This window comes from Pyrus communis, chromosome 5 (assembly GCF_963583255.1).
Source record: "Pyrus communis chromosome 5, drPyrComm1.1, whole genome shotgun sequence".
In the NCBI taxonomy this organism is placed as follows: domain Eukaryota; kingdom Viridiplantae; phylum Streptophyta; class Magnoliopsida; order Rosales; family Rosaceae; genus Pyrus; species Pyrus communis.
The window spans coordinates 1,719,831-1,735,747 of record NC_084807.1 but is presented as its reverse complement, the minus strand read 5'-3'; the positions used below and the strand labels follow the sequence as shown (position 1 = coordinate 1,735,747).

General features: G+C 38.0%; 2 protein-coding genes and 1 long non-coding RNA gene across 3 annotated transcripts; 2 read left to right on the top strand and 1 right to left on the bottom strand.

The window, feature by feature from the left end:
• Positions 1 to 592: 592 nt before the first annotated feature.
• LOC137733624 (cytokinin dehydrogenase 6-like) lies at positions 593 to 6,282 on the top strand. The gene is made up of 5 exons (XM_068472762.1): positions 593 to 2,325; positions 2,547 to 2,674; positions 2,776 to 3,036; positions 3,144 to 3,406; positions 3,491 to 6,282. The coding sequence occupies exons 1-5, from the start codon at positions 1,710 to 1,712 to the stop codon at positions 3,810 to 3,812; spliced, it is 1,590 nt and encodes a 529-aa protein (XP_068328863.1). The 5' UTR covers positions 593 to 1,709; the 3' UTR covers positions 3,813 to 6,282.
• Positions 6,283 to 6,479: 197 nt separating this feature from the next.
• Positions 6,480 to 7,562, bottom strand: LOC137733626 (uncharacterized). The gene is made up of 2 exons (XR_011068505.1): positions 7,385 to 7,562; positions 6,480 to 6,901 (listed from the first exon to the last, which is right to left on the bottom strand). It is a non-coding gene; the product is annotated as an uncharacterized lncRNA (long non-coding RNA).
• A 237-nt stretch (positions 7,563 to 7,799) lies between these two features.
• LOC137733625 (probable glycerol-3-phosphate dehydrogenase [NAD(+)] 1, cytosolic) lies at positions 7,800 to 12,147 on the top strand. Its single transcript, XM_068472763.1, has 5 exons — positions 7,800 to 9,437; positions 9,838 to 10,059; positions 10,977 to 11,224; positions 11,631 to 11,770; positions 11,891 to 12,147. Exons 1-5 carry the CDS (start codon positions 8,777 to 8,779, stop codon positions 12,015 to 12,017), a joined length of 1,398 nt encoding a protein of 465 aa, XP_068328864.1. The 5' UTR covers positions 7,800 to 8,776; the 3' UTR covers positions 12,018 to 12,147.
• Positions 12,148 to 15,917: the final 3,770 nt, after the last annotated feature.

Here is a 15,917-nt window from a genome sequence, read left to right as displayed (position 1 = left end):
TTGTTGATGTTAGATTCCACTTTCCCAATTCATTATTTGGTTATTGTCCTCTTATGGAACAAAATCATGATGCCATCCATAATCCACAAGATCTTCTCTTATATTTGGAGACAGGTTAAAGACAATTCCAAAAAAATATATTATTAAGCATATAATCTCTTGAAGGGATACAATGCAATCTATCAAATTGTACAAAAATATGCCGATAAAAAAGGGAAGGGGGAGATGGAATATTGCTTGCTCCCCATAGAGATGCAAATCTCTTAGTGCTCAAAAACACAAGTTGTACAGAAAAAGTTGAAAAAAGGAAATGATTCTCGCACAATCTATTTTCCGCATACACATTCCTGTTTATTTTTGGCATTTATTCAATAAAAAGAAAACTATAGCAACAGTGCCTCAACTAAAAATTCGTGACCATTGGTCCCTTTCACTCATCAAAATCTCCCGCTATGGTCTTTTTCGTCAACTCCATTAAAACTACTGTAAAAATAAGTCACGTGTCATACACGTGAGGCTGAATGAAGAAGCAAATATAAAAAACCAACTTTAACCCAATTGGAGCAATGGTCCCTCAACTTTAACTCGATTGTAGCAATGATCATTCAAACATGACTAATTTTGACGGAATTCTAATGGAGTTGACAAAAACGACTATAGCTGCACGTTTTGATGCGTTAAGGAACCAATGATCATAGACTTTTAGTTGAGAGACTATTGCACCAATTTGATTAAAGTTGAATGATCAATTAAATTAAGGAGAAACGTGGGATAAATGAACAGGACGGGGTCGGGATATCATATCCTGGAAAAAAAGAAAAAGAAAAAAAACATATAAACAAGAGAATCGGTCAAAGAATCATTCAAAGTTGTCCATTTGCTGAGAACTGAGGGATTGATAGAAGCAGTAGCGGCTGATGGGCAGAAGAGTAGTGTTCCTTCGCCCATTCAAAGTGAGCCCAACAGGGTCCCAATACAAACAGAAACCATTTGAACTTCACGTGCCCCATGGACCCATCACTTTCCTCCCTCTCAATCTGAAACCAACGGCACCACGGCCAGAGGGCAGGCTTCAGTCTCCCTCATCCGATATGCAACTAGATACGGTGATATTAACATTATGACCACAATATGGATTCCAGGACACCAAACCTGAATCTGATACGATCATTCATGTGACCAATAAACACGAATATGGGGGGTTCCGGAATACATACCTGTCATCCGTTGCGTCGAGGCAGAAGCAATAACTCTTACTATAAATGGAAGAAATCATAAAAATTAGATTAGAAAATGTTAAAGAATGGTAAAAGGTGGGATTGTGGTTGCAACTGTTAGAAAAAGTGCAAAGATTTGTGAGATCTTTCTTGTGACTTTTTCACCCTTCAACTTGGCTTATGTGGTGTGTGTGATGACTACTCTCTTATAAACAAAAGACCCCAAAAAAGAAGAACTAAAAAAAGAAAATCTTAAAACTCTTCCACTCAAAGTAGGCAGTCTCCAGACGGATTCTAACAGATGAAGACGATAGGTTGACTTAGCCACCCAAACCCTTTTCCCCCCTTTAAATACCCTCCTCAACCATTTATTTCCTTGCCATTTGTACACCTCTCATTTTTCCTTTTACCCTTTTCTTGCTAAGAGACAACTCAAAACATTAAGCTCCTTTCACCTTCTGCTTCCACCATCGCTTCTAACCAGGCAAAAAAATGAGGTATCCACCCATTTACTTCCTCAAACAAATGAACATGCTTATCATCGAAGGCTTCATGGTCTTGCTCGTGAGCTGCTTAACCATTAGAACGAACCTTTGTTCTCCAAACACTCCTTCGTTGAAAACACTTCCCCTCCATGGGCATTTCGACTTCCATGAAGTTCACCATGCAGCTAGAGATTTCGGCAACAGATATCAGTTCCTCCCTGTGGCAGTGCTGCATCCAAAGACCGTTTCAGACATTGCTACTATAGTTAAGCATGTTTGGGAATTGGGTCCTGGTTCGGAGCTCACAGTTTCAGCTAGAGGCCATGGTCACTCGCTCCAGGGCCAGTCACAAGCCCACCGTGGAGTTGTCATCAATATGGAATCACTCAAAGGCCCTCAAATCCAGATTCACACCGGAAGTTCTCCATACGTGGATGCCTCTGGTGGTGAATTGTGGATAAATATCCTGCATGAAAGCTTGAAATATGGGTTAGCGCCAAAATCATGGACCGACTACTTACATCTAACTATCGGTGGTACTCTGTCTAATGCTGGGATCAGTGGACAGGCATTCCGGCATGGCCCGCAGATCAGCAATGTCCACCAGCTGGAAGTTGTTACAGGTTTGTTAAACTAAACCAGGGGGGAGGGCAAACATCCGTGGTGATGGTGATATATCACCACGGAAGACAAGACCAACATCAAAGGTCAGACTTGCTCATGAAGCAAGTCATTACTTTGACCTTGGTCTCATGAATGATGATATAAACGAGTATCTATGAAATTTGTATATTGATCCCATACCATCTATTTTTACTAACAGATGAACTAAAAATGAGTGCAGGAAAGGGGGAGGTTGTAAATTGTTCAGAGGAGCAGAATGAAGACCTATTTCATAGTGTTCTTGGAGGGCTCGGTCAGTTTGGCATCATAACACGGGCAAGAATATTGCTGGAAGCAGCACCTGCAAGGGTAAAAGCTATATATCATTGAGGCTAATGTGTCAAAACTTAAGCTTCCAGGTGCAGTAGAAAGTATCAGTTGCTAACCAAAATCTCCATTTTTGTGAATAGGTAAAATGGATTAGAGTCCTGTATTCGGATTTCACAGCATTTACCCAAGATCAGGAGCATCTAATGTCTGCAGAAAATAAGTTTGACTACATCGAAGGATTCGTGATAATAAACAGGACCGGTCTGCTAAACAACTGGAGATCATCCTTCAATTCAAAGGACCCAGTTCAGGCCAGCCAGTTTAAGTCAGATGGAAAAACTCTCTTCTGCCTAGAATTGGCCAAATATTTCAACCTGGACAAGACTGATTTAATAACTGAGGTAAGCCGCACAATGGCCTACGAGCAAGCAAAATGGTTTGGTGGAATTCGGTTGTAAGTTGACTATATAACTAACATTGCACTCATACATCTCTTGCTGACATGCAGGAGGTTGATAACTCATTGTCTCAATTAAGCTATATCCGTTCAACGCTATTCGTGTCCGAAGTTGCATACATAGATTTCTTGGACAGGGTACATGTGGCTGAGATCAAATTACGCTCAAAAGATTTGTGGGACGTTCCACATCCGTGGCTCAATCTTCTCATACCAAAAAGCAAAATTCACACTTTTGCTAAAGAGGTTTTTGGGAATATCCTTACAGAAACAAGCAACGGCCCTGTCCTCATCTACCCAGCTAATAGATCAAGGTCAGTTACATCAAATGTGTCATTATCTCCAAAAGTCCCTCCTATGGCTTGTCTTAACAACTAATCTCTTAATTCCATGTTCAGGTGGGACAGCAGAACTTCTGTAGTCATACCGGAGGAAGATATTTTCTACTTAGTGGCATTCCTAACCTCTGCAGTTCCCTCGTCAACCGGAACTGATGGATTGGAACACATCTTAACTCAAAACAAAAGAATTTTAGCATTCTGTGAAACAGCCAAGCTTGGGGTCAAGCAATACCTACCCCATTACGCCACACAGGACGAATGGAAGGCCCACTTCGGTCCACGCTGGGAAGACTTCGCACAGAGAAAATCTGCTTACGACCCCTTGGCAATACTTGCTCCTGGACAAAGAATATTTCAAAAGGCAATACCCTTCTCGTGACAGCTGCGACATGTAAATATTATAAAAGAAGAGGCCCTAAAGGCATGTGGGGAAGTTCCCTAACCAAAAAGGTTATGAGCTACTTTATATTCACAAGCCTTATATGTGTCGCAGGGAGACTGCAAGCGTTTTAAGACAACGGGTAAAATACTTTTATACAAACTATAAGTCATGGTTGTAAAGGGACTGGAGAAACACCTGCTCCATAGAGGATGTAAATACTAACTCTTGTCAATATGGCTGAATAATATATGTCATCAATCCAGTTCATATCTCCGATATCTTATCGAATAATTCCTCTCTCCAATGAAAAGAAATAAAATAGTCGGAACAAAGTAGGGATCGATTCAGATGAAAGAAAAAACATAGCAAAATAAAAAGGAGAAAAGGACCCAGAAGAGCAATTAACCTGTAGTTGCAATCTTCAGCTTATTGCCTCTGTCACCTTGCAATATATTAATATCATATCTTGCTGCAAAACATCCGTTAATCTAGTACAACACTAATTTATACGGAATTGTGGCAATAACTAACTTGGAAAGCGCTGGCAACTGCAACTTGTGGGAAGGGGCTTAGACCTACAAAGCATTCATTCAGATAATAAAATGATAATGTACAATATAAAATGACATTGGCTATGTTCCATTTGATAACTCTTAAACACCGTTATGCAATAATTCCTTCCCAGAACAGATTCCAAATTTTACATCAGCAATCGTCTGAACCTAGAAATTTGATCATATTCATGTGTGTGTGTATGTGAGTAAAATATATATAAATACGTAGAGAAATTGAATAGAAGATATGTTTCACTGCGAAGAACATAAGCAAAAACACGATCGCAGCAAGCACGGGCTTGGACAGTATTGTTGTCCAATTTATTTGCACAGTCAGTAACTTCATTGGAATTTTTAGGCAAGGAAATATGACATACAATGTGTGTGTGTCTGTGTCTGTTGTAGTAGCAAAAGGAAATTGATAGAGGTTACCCTTAGACTAGTACTGAACTGCGATAAACCTGATATATAACAGAATATCATAACGACTGAATTGAAGTATGGAACGTACAGAACAAATAAATTTACTGGTATTCACCCAACTAATTTGAAACAAAGATGCATAATCTTATCCTTTGTTTCCTTTTATTGGTTTTGGTTTTCTTGTTCTTCTCTTAAATTAGAAGACTCGCACAGCGTTGCAGGCCGGCATAGATCTCAAACAAAATCACTTTATCAGGACCATTTTTCTCTACAAAGTGAGAATTTCCAGTTTAATGGTCCTGCTAATCATATATAATATCCATGATTTTTCATACCTGTTATGTCAACTAAATAATACCAAAGTTAATGAAATTATACATTTTCATCCACCTTCATGTACATTCGAAGTCAACAGAAAAAAGGATCTATCAAGTAAGTGAATTAAAAAAAGGAGACTTCTTCCATCTTTGTCTCAGAAAGTTAGAAATGTATTCAGTTGTTTAAACAATTCATGTACCGTTTTAATCACTGTTGACTGTACAACATAGTGATTTTAAAGTTCTTTGACACCAAGACCACCTTCATAATTACAAAATGCAGTGGTTGAGAATGGTCTCCTCTGTTTCAGCAACCACTCAAACACCAGTGACTCTCAGAAGACTAAAATCACCACAATTTAAAGCGAAGCTTCAGCTTTACTCATGTTGTTGGACGCTAAGGACCCTTGCTTTTGAAGATGAATTTAAACCATTCAAACTTCTCACAACGTTAGTTTGTTAAATAAAGAGAAGAGTTCAGTTATGAACACAAGTACTCTTTCCTTTTAAAGTACTCAAACATTGACAATATCATTGAATCCCCTTTTCAATTATCTGTACAAACCACAGAATCCCAAGAACGATAAGGCTAAGTACCTCACTTACCTTAAATAGAATATGGATGTCTCACTTAAAAACTTTGATAATTCTAATGTTGCTTCTCCAGTGACTACAGAAAAAGCTGTTGGAAAATCGGACACAACAAAAAGGTCCATTTTCTATCAAAAGCACCAAACTTCAAGCATTTCATCAGTGCCAATTGACCAGATAACCGATAAGCATAAAAATAACTAGATATGAAAAGGATCTAACATATAAAAGAAACACTTACATATGCATTTCAGAGCCAAAAGTTTGTGGTCAGGGAGCGATTATTGCCCCATGAAGGGCACATAATAAGTCAATGGAATGTGAGTGGGTAGGTTGCTTAGTGCACCAAATTGAAGTTGTACTACACAGGGTTCTGTCAGATCCTGATTCCCATGATGGTTGGATTGGACATACCTTGATATAGAAACAACATACTTAACAGTACTAAGGGCCAGTTCGGTATTGTTGTGCTTTTATAAAAAAAAAAAAATTGTTTTTACTGTGCCGTGAGAATACACAACTACATGTTTGGTAAAGGACATGTCGGAAAATGCTATTTATTTGTCTGTTTGGCAAAAAGAGCCAACTTTGACAAAAGAATTTAACCATAAAACAAAATATTGTGAACAAATTACTTCAATGTATTATAAACGTTAAAATTTTGAATAGATGCCTAAAATACCGTCAGCCAAATAATAGTTCCAACATAAACATCAGTAACCCGAAACTATACAATACATTAGGTCCTTGTATCAAACCAATTCACAAGAAGCCTCAAATAGCATAACAAGATAAGTTCACAAATATGATTCGTATGTACACTTTAATTACTCATGTTTGAGTTTACAAAGTCACCACTTGTTTCAAGATCTTAAACATTGGGATCCAAATGATCAGAGATTCATGTCGCCGATTCCAAATGAAAGGCCTACAAGCATTTGGGACCTCTAAAGTATTTCTTGCCACTTTTATTGACAGAAGTTTAATACTTTTGGAATGGATTATTTACACCATTGTGCTGTGAGCTTTCTTCTTCCATTATTTCCACGGGTAAGTTCTCCAACAACCAAGTGTGGCTTGTTATATCTAGGATTGTTATGATCACTTACCTCTTTGAATTTAACAATATTCGACGCTTCGATGATCTGTGGTTCATGATCCCCCCTTGCACAAGTCAGCTAACCATATCTACTTACGACGTCTAGAAAGAGAAACATTGTCCAGAAAAACGAATCAATTAGTGACATTGTTAACTAATAAATCGTGATGTCAAGAAACAAGACATGGCAACTCCAATGATTGACATAAATGTTGAGATGAGCCGAAGAAACATGAAAAATTCTAGCAATAACAACAAGAACGGATTGAAGTATGGGTTCGAACTCAAAGCTCGGCAAGAAAAACCTCAAGAACATCAGGGCTAGCTACATATCCGAATATAAGCTAAAATTTGAATCATCAAACACAAGGAATAAAATTAATAGGAAATTAATATGCCAAGGAGTGAATAAAAATTTTTCAATTAGAGTTTGGAAAATGGATTTAGAGCTGTGCAATTCAACAAACATAATCATAGATATATTCAATTGACAACAAAGAACCCTACTCCAAATCTACTGCACCCAAATTAATTAACCCAAAAATAAAATCTCAAAAACTAGACTGAAATATTGGGTTCAGTTACCTTGTCTCCCAAGGACAACTGGAGCGAAAGAGCGACGGGAGGAGATGGGAGAGACGAACGACGGAACGAGAGCAAGGAGAAAGACAAGGATAAACGTTGTCATTTTCTAAAATACCTGAGGGTATTATAGGTAGTCCACTTTTTAGGGGCCGAAATACTCACATAAGCATTTCAGCTTCTCCTGACCATTATCGTTCGATTCACCAACGTCAAGAATGAATGAGGATTCTCAAATTGTATCCGTTCATCGTACATCATACGATCAATTTTTATCAGATATTATTCATATTTAATTTTAAATAAAAGTATTTAAGATAATTTATAATCGCATGATTTATGATTTACGATGAATTAACAAGATTCCGTTCAAAGATGTGGCGTCTGAAATACAAGCGCGATACATCCCGAATCACTTGGACATGCGGAGGTGAATCATTGGGAGGTGTATCTAAGTTGCCCTCATTGGGAGGTGTGACAAACTGGCCAACAGCAACCGCCAACAGTCTCCATTTCTTGACAACGTGAACGCATAAGCTGCTGCCGCGTAGAAGGCAATTACGAGCACTGGCCGCTTGTTCTTCTTCCAGAGACAACGTGACCATTAGAGTACAGGAGTAGAGAGAGGAGGCCAAGCAAGTTCATTTCACCCCACGTTCTCGTTTCACACGCCAAAACCCACCTCAGCAAAGATAACCCTTTTGCGTTCGTCGGCATAAGGTGTCAAATTTGACAGCTTTTTTGGGTACACGTTTGGATTTGGAGCGTACCAATTAGAAGGAGCCAAAGCCAAGTCAGTCCACCCAACCGCGTCGGCAAACACAAAGCATAGTTTGTTTCTTCTTCCTCTTTCCTTTCGCTTTGTTTGCGTTGATTCGTTTTGGTGGGCCTTGGATAGCCGCTGAACCTGCTCGCTAAGAGTTCTATATGTTTTTGCTTTGCGTGTTGGAATGCAAATCTTGTGTGGGGTGATCTAAAACCCTCTTCGGTATTTGTTGAAATTTTGTAGAATCTGAATTGTCTTAGGGGAAAAGGTAAGTGGAAATTTGACAAAAGGGCTGTTTTTTTGGCAGAAAACTCACCAAGAATATCTCATTTTTATTGCGAATTGAGGTGATTTGATGGTCTGAGCTGTGCAGTTGAGGGTGTTGTGAATCTAAATACAAAATCGGAAGTGGGTTGTTTCAAACTTTGTGTGGTTATTTGAATTTAGGGAGTTTGGTTTTGCAACTTCGAAGAGCAAAGAGATCTTCTTGAGATAGGTTATTGACAGTTTGATTGTGGTTTCGCTTCTCGGAGAATATAATATTGGAAGCATTTCTAGTGTCTGTGAGCATTTGTTCGTGTAAGTGACTGTGCTAGTCTTAAGTTTCTTGGAGCGGAGTTTAGAAGAAAATGGTTGGGAGTACTGATGGAGTGACCGATAAGGTCTACTCAAATGGATTGATTCACCACTCGAGTGATTCTGTTGAGGAGAAGCTTGATGAGCTTCGGCGACTAATGGGCAAAGCAGAAGGTGATCCACTTAGGATAGTTGGTGTCGGTGCAGGTGCTTGGGGAAGTGTATTTGTTGCTATGTTGCAAGATAGTTATGGTCATTTAAGAGATAAGGTCCTAATAAGAATATGGAGACGGCCAGGAAGATCTGTGGATAGAGCCACGGCAGAACATTTATTTGAAGTGATCAATTCAAGGGAAGATGTATTGAGGAGACTGATTAGGCGGTGTGCGTACTTAAAGTATGTTGAGGCAAGATTAGGTGACCGGACACTTTTTGCAGATGAGTTGCTGAAAGATGGGTTTTGTGTGAATATGATTGACACCCCTCTTTGCCCAATGAAGGTTGTCACAAATTTGCAGGAGGCTGTGTGGGATGCCGATATTGTGGTGAATGGGCTGCCATCAACAGAAACTCATGTCGTCTTTGAAGAAATTAGTAGGTACTGGAAAGAGAGAGTAACAATGCCAGTCATCATTTCACTTTCTAAAGGTGTTGAGGCTGAATTGGAGCCTGAACCGCGCATAATTACTCCTACTCAAATTATCAATCGAGCAAGTAAGACTGATTCCATACTTTTCTTGAATTGTTGGCAATGTTTTTAGGGTCAATGCACTGGTAGCTAAGGTTTCTGACACCTATTTTTCCTTGAGCATTTCTTTTTTCTTGGTTGTTTTCTATCTGTTTCAACATTTCTGGTGCTCTTTGATGCTGATTTATAGTTAGTGTTATATAATTGTTTAAATGATCCCTCCCTTGAGTTGAAGGCCTTGAGATTCTTAATGGGGTTTTCTTTCTGATTAAAAAAGTGATCCTTATTAATTATTTTATGCCATTAGAGTGGTTCATACTTGATAAAATGGCTGTGTGCGATAGATATCCAATCAATTAATTTCTTGGTAAGCTTTTGACCTTGGCTATTCTCTTCTCTTATTTTAATTTGTACTGTTTTTTGCAGCTGGTGTTCCGAATGAGAACATTCTCTACCTTGGAGGACCCAATATTGCCTCCGAGATTTACAACAATGAATATGCTAATGCTCGGATATGTGGAGCTGAAAAGTGGAGAAAACCCTTGGCTAAGTTTTTAAGGCAACCCCATTTTATAGTGTGGGACAATGGTGACCTTGTTACTCATGAAGTTATGGGTGGCTTAAAGAACGTCTATGCCATTGGAGCTGGTAAGATTCTGTTCTTTACATATCCTATTTGATAAACGTTAAGAGGTTTAGAACTTTTCTTGAATTTAACCCTAAATGGTCGGACTGCGTTGCATATTAATGCGTGCTAGAGTGACTAATTGTCTTAGGCAATGTAGTTTCATGAATTACAAAAGAGAGGATAGTGAGAGAGAGACGACTTGTGAATAAGGAATTGCAAAAGATGTAAAATACATTATGCTAAACCATGTCTCACTTTAGTTTTTGGCAAAGCTGAAATACGAGTAGGCTTTGATAATTAAACAAAAAGTGCTGCATTTTTTTTGGATCAAGCTCAGCTAGTCTTAAAATTGTTTCATTCCACATAATGATACACGGGCAATCCATATATATATGTGTGTGTGTGTGTGTGTGTGTGTGTGTGTGTGTGTGTGTGTGTGTGTTTTTGTTGAAATTTGGAATTATCTGCACTTCATTGACCAAAGGCTATAACAGAGTGACCGAGTCATGTTTAGACTCCAAAAGTTAATTGAATGCCTCACTATTTGAGAGCATGAGTTGTTGGTGGTTCAATTTTACCTCTTGATTCAGTGTCATATAGACCTAAGTATGCATGTTAGATAAGAAAATTTTTATGGACCTCAAATATCTGCCTCTTTCTTCAGTCCAGTGTTGTTGGAATTTTAAATTATCTGCACTTAATTACCTTCTTTAGTAGATCACATCACATGTCAATTGGAAGGTTGATATGTATCATCCTCATCCCTTATGTTGCCCTGATGTATGTTAAATATCTTGGAACTTTATATCGGGTACTAGTGCTATCCTTAGACAATGCGACAATTATAATCAGTTGATTTTATCTCACTTTTAAGAATGTTTATTTGAAGGCTTTAACGTTTAATCAATACATTAATCTTCAAATCATGACTTAACAGGAATGGTAGCAGCATTAACCAACGAGAGCGCCACAAGCAAATCAGTATACTTTGCACATTGTACATCAGAGATGATTTTTATCACTCATCTGTTGGCAGAAGAACCAGAGAAGCTGGCAGGACCTTTGTTGGCTGACACGTATGTAACCCTGTTGAAAGGTCGTAATGCATGGTATGGACAAAAGCTGGCCAAAGGGGAATTAAGCCTTGAAATGGGTGATAGCATTAAGGGCAAGGGTATGATTCAGGTATGGTCTCAATCACCTTCATATTCGTGACTTCACGAGCATGATCTTTGCGTTGTATTATTATTATCGTTCAATGAAATATGGGCTTTGAACATGAACATAGAGAATTGACTAATAGGTTAATCTTTGTGAGGATTATAATGACAAGTGATAGCGATCACGAATCACATTCCAAAGAGTTATTTGATAAAACGATGTTCTGATGGCCGATAAATTATCAACATATTGGACCTTGCTGATTCTGCGGTTTAATGCTACATACAGTTGTCGCATGAAGGATCACATCACATCATATCAAATATACAGTTTTTCTGTCGTGTGACTGCTTTCTGTTGGATATCTTGATGAAGAAAAGAAAAACTCTGTTTGGAGGTCTGCTGATGAGAATCCTACTTTTATCTTACAGGGTGTCTCTGCTGTGAAAGCCTTTTTTGAGCTGCTAAGTCAGCCCTCTTTAAGTATCCTACATCCCGATGAGAAGAAGCCCGTTGCCCCCGTTGAACTTTGCCCTATCTTAAAGATGCTATATAGAATTCTCATAATAAGGTATTGCTTTTCTACATTCCAAATGAAATTAAGACAACTGCATTTTGATCAAGTTGGTTGAATTTAATGTGAATCTTAGTAGAAGTGAATTTGATGTTGTCTCGTTATGTATATCTTTAGGGAGTTCCCACCACAGGCTATTCTTCAAGCGTTACGGGACGAGACCATGAACGACCCTCGGGACCTTATTGCAATCGCACAAACCCATGCTTTTTACAGGCCATCTCTTCTTGGTCAGCAGCTTTGATGTGAATTCTCTCTCCTTTGCATGTAATTTTATTAGTTCTCGAGCATGTAGCAAGAAGCACTGGCGTTGTAGTTTTGTTTGGCAGTCTGCCGGGGGAATAATGTCACAGGAGAACGCTTGGCTGACGGTATGTTTGTTTTTGCATCCAAATTCAGTACCCCTCTCTGGCTCTCTGTTAGGGCTGTAAATCGGTTCGAAACAGTTCGAGCTCGCATGAGTTCGGCCCGTAAAAAAAAATCAACCTAGATTGGCTTGATTTTATGACAAGCCAACCTTGAACATTAGTATGTTTGGTTTGTAAAGCTTGTGAGTAGCTCGAAATTTTTTTCGAAAGAGCTCGAAGTAAGGTTTGAGCTCGGCTCAATCCTTCACGCTTGATACGTAATAAAATATATGAAAAAATGGCATCCAATCTTGATTAAACGTGGTGTAATCATATTATTTTTATTTGCGTAATACGTATTTAGAGGCCGAAGTCAAACTAACTCAACTAACAGTACAAATTGGTGCCCAAAGAACCCTAAACTTTAAAAAATAATGTCTACTTCGAAAGGATTATGCTTCTTCCCTTAAGGTAGCGTGTTTTAAAGTTCTGGATTGAACTTTTTATGTTTTATAATTCTATTCTTGGCATGTACTGCCATGTAACAAATTTTTTTTACACATTCGAACCAACTTACAATAAAAAATAGCTTGAAGTAGTTTGAGCTCGGTATCAAGCTTGAACATATTAAGCTCGCTAGCGCTCAACTCATATAAGAGCAAGCCAAGTCTAGCTCCAATTTGATAAACAAACCAAATTTAAACACATCGATATTCAATTCGACTCCCTCATTTATCACCTTTCTCCTTGTAATTTAAAACTTTAAATTAGATTATAGTATCGAGGTCTGGCTACAATGTTACGTCTTACTCAATGGTACATATTATAAAATTAAACCGTTTGATTATTCTGATCACTAAGTGATACTTTTAGTGAAAGAAAAATTAAAGTATCGTTCAAATATGAGATAATTAAATATACATAAAATTGTAGCAAATGGTCCTTATGACTTTAACCCAATTGGAGTAATGGTTCTTTAACTAAAAATTCATGATCATTGGTCCCTTAACTCATCAAAATGTGTTGCTATGGTCATTTTCATCAATTCCATCAGAATTCCAACAAAATGACTCATGTTGGAATGACCATTGCTACAATTTTTTTCATTTGGTTTTCTATATTTGCCCCTTGATTCAATCTCACTTGCATAGCACGTGACTCATTTTGATGGAAGTTTTAACGGATTTGACGAAAAAATCATAATTACACGTTTTGATAAGTTAAGGGACTAATGATCAAAGATGAAACATTGCTACAATTTTCTTGTTAAATATAATATCCAAATTTATGCCAAAAAGTAGTAAAGAAAAAGAAAGAAAAAAAAAAGAATATTGCAGAAGGAGCAGCGTTTTCATTGTCGAGCAGGCCACTAAGAGCAAGCCCAGCGTGGGCAGTTGCTCCGGGGACGAAGGAGAGAACAGGGGCCCAAGGCCCTGTGGACCGGCTCCAGCGTGGGCAAGCCCGAGTGAAGGTGGAGGCCCGAGTGAAGGTGGAGGCCCGAGCTCCGAGCCCGTGGAGAATTGTCAGCCCAAGAGCCTGAGGCCTTGTGACACCAACGCTGACGTTAGTCTGGCGTCAGGTATTATTTATTTATTTATTTTTTTTTTTTGTGTCAGGCGCGTGCACCCCACTCGCGCGTGGGGGCGCGTCGCCAACACAAAATCAGAAGAAAAAAATTTACTTTTTCAATTACCGTTGGGAAGCCACGTGGCTTCCCACGGTCCGTTCGATTTCAATGGATATTTAATTTGGACCGTTCGATCTCAACAGTAAAAAAAAAAGTCTTATTTAATATCCACCGTTCGATCTGAGATCAACGGTGGATATTAATATGCTTTATAAATAAATAAAAAATAAATAAAAAATAGTTTTAAAATTAAGAAAAGTTACCGTTATGGCATGTGGCACAATCTGGAGTGTTGGAATTCAAAATTTTTTATATCCAATGGTAGAGATTAATTAATTGAATAAAAATTGTAAAAAATTAAAAAAAAAAAAAAAAAAATCTGAATTTTTTTTAAAAAAAATTGTTTTTACTTTTCTATAAATACATTTTCATTATCATCTACCTTACACAACAATTTCATATTTTCTCAACTACTTTCAATCACATTCATTTCTCTATCTTAAAGTTTCAATCCATTTTTTTTCAACAAAATGACCACTGGTGCAGGTACGAATTGGTCGCTTCTTGAAGATGATGCGTTGTGTACTAGCTGGGTTGAAGTTACTCATAGTTCGCTTACGGGTAATGAGATGCAGTTGCGAGAAATGTGGAGTCTTATTCATACCAATTATCTTGAGAAAATTGATGGGAAAAGAACCAAAGAATCGATCTCCAGTCGTTAGAAATTGTTTAGCCAATCGTTTAGTACGTGGAGAGACGCCTTGGCACAAGCTAGTAGTAATATTCGAAGTGGGGAAAATTACTCGGATCAGGTAACAATATATTATTTATTTGATACCCAAATTTACATTATAATTATTTGTTTGTATTATTTAGTTGTTACCTACTTACATTATAATTATGTTATTCGTATTATTTATTTGTTACTTATTTTCATTATAATAATTTTTTCTCCCGCATTGTGTAGGAACTTCAAGCACAAGCTTGGTACGCTGCCAAAACCAAAAGCAAAAATAAATCATTCAACCGGTGGGAATGTTGGAATATTGTCAAAGATTGTCCTAAATTTAGAGTTGTGTCAATCGGTCCAAAAGTGCACATGAACAGCACCCCTCTACACTCTACACCTGATCATGTCTCGCATATTCATGAAGATGATGCAGAAGAAGTGCCCGAAACGCCCCTCCCTGAACAAGCGTCGGGTTCGACCCGTTATCCAATTAGGCCTCAAGGTAAGAAGGCTTCAAAGAGAAAAGGGAGTGTTTCCAAGAATGATTATGCAAAGTTCATGGAAGAACTTACTCGCCAAGGTGAATTGACTTTGGCGAGGGAACTGGCGAAATATGAGGCTGATAAGGCTAGAGAAGACGCAAAAGCTGCAGCTATTGAGAGAGAATTTCAGGCTAATGAGAGAGAAAGAGAGTTACTTAGGTAAGAAATGGAACATGTTAGAGAAGAAAGACGAGCTCAACGAGATCGTGAGATTATGAACACGCCTTTAGAAAGAAAATCTCAAAATTCTAAATTTTTTTGGAAGTTAGAGAAAGCGGACGTGGTGCGAAGGAGGCGTGCAAGAGAAGCGATAGCAAGCCAAGATGGTCCTAGCACCACAAGAGAAGATCATTCTAGCACCACAAATTGGTTAAGTGATGATGAATAGAGTAGTTTTTGTAATCGGAGCCCATAATTTTCCAATCACTTAGGGTTGTAATTTATTATTTATTGTTTGTATTATTTATGTTGTTTCCAATTTATTGAATATTTATTCAAATTAATTTGGTAAGAAAGAAGCAGAAACTATGAATAATGATACAGATTTTTGTGAAGAATGAAGCAGAAACTATGAATAATGATAGAGATCTTGAGAAAATTTGTGTGAAATTTGTGAGGATGGATGGTGGATTATATGGAGGATTCAGAAAGGATTAGGTTGTACATAATGCCACGTGGCATGCCGTCATTCGTTAAAATTCTGATGGAAATCTATCCTTAAAGATTGTGAACAGATTATGACACGTGGCATGCCGTAATTCGTTAAAAATCTGATGGAAATCTATCCTCAAATATTATGAACAGATTATGATATGTGGCGCGACGTAATTGGTTAATAATCTTATCAGAAATTCATCCCCAATAATTGTATTTTCGGATAATGACATGTTGCATAACG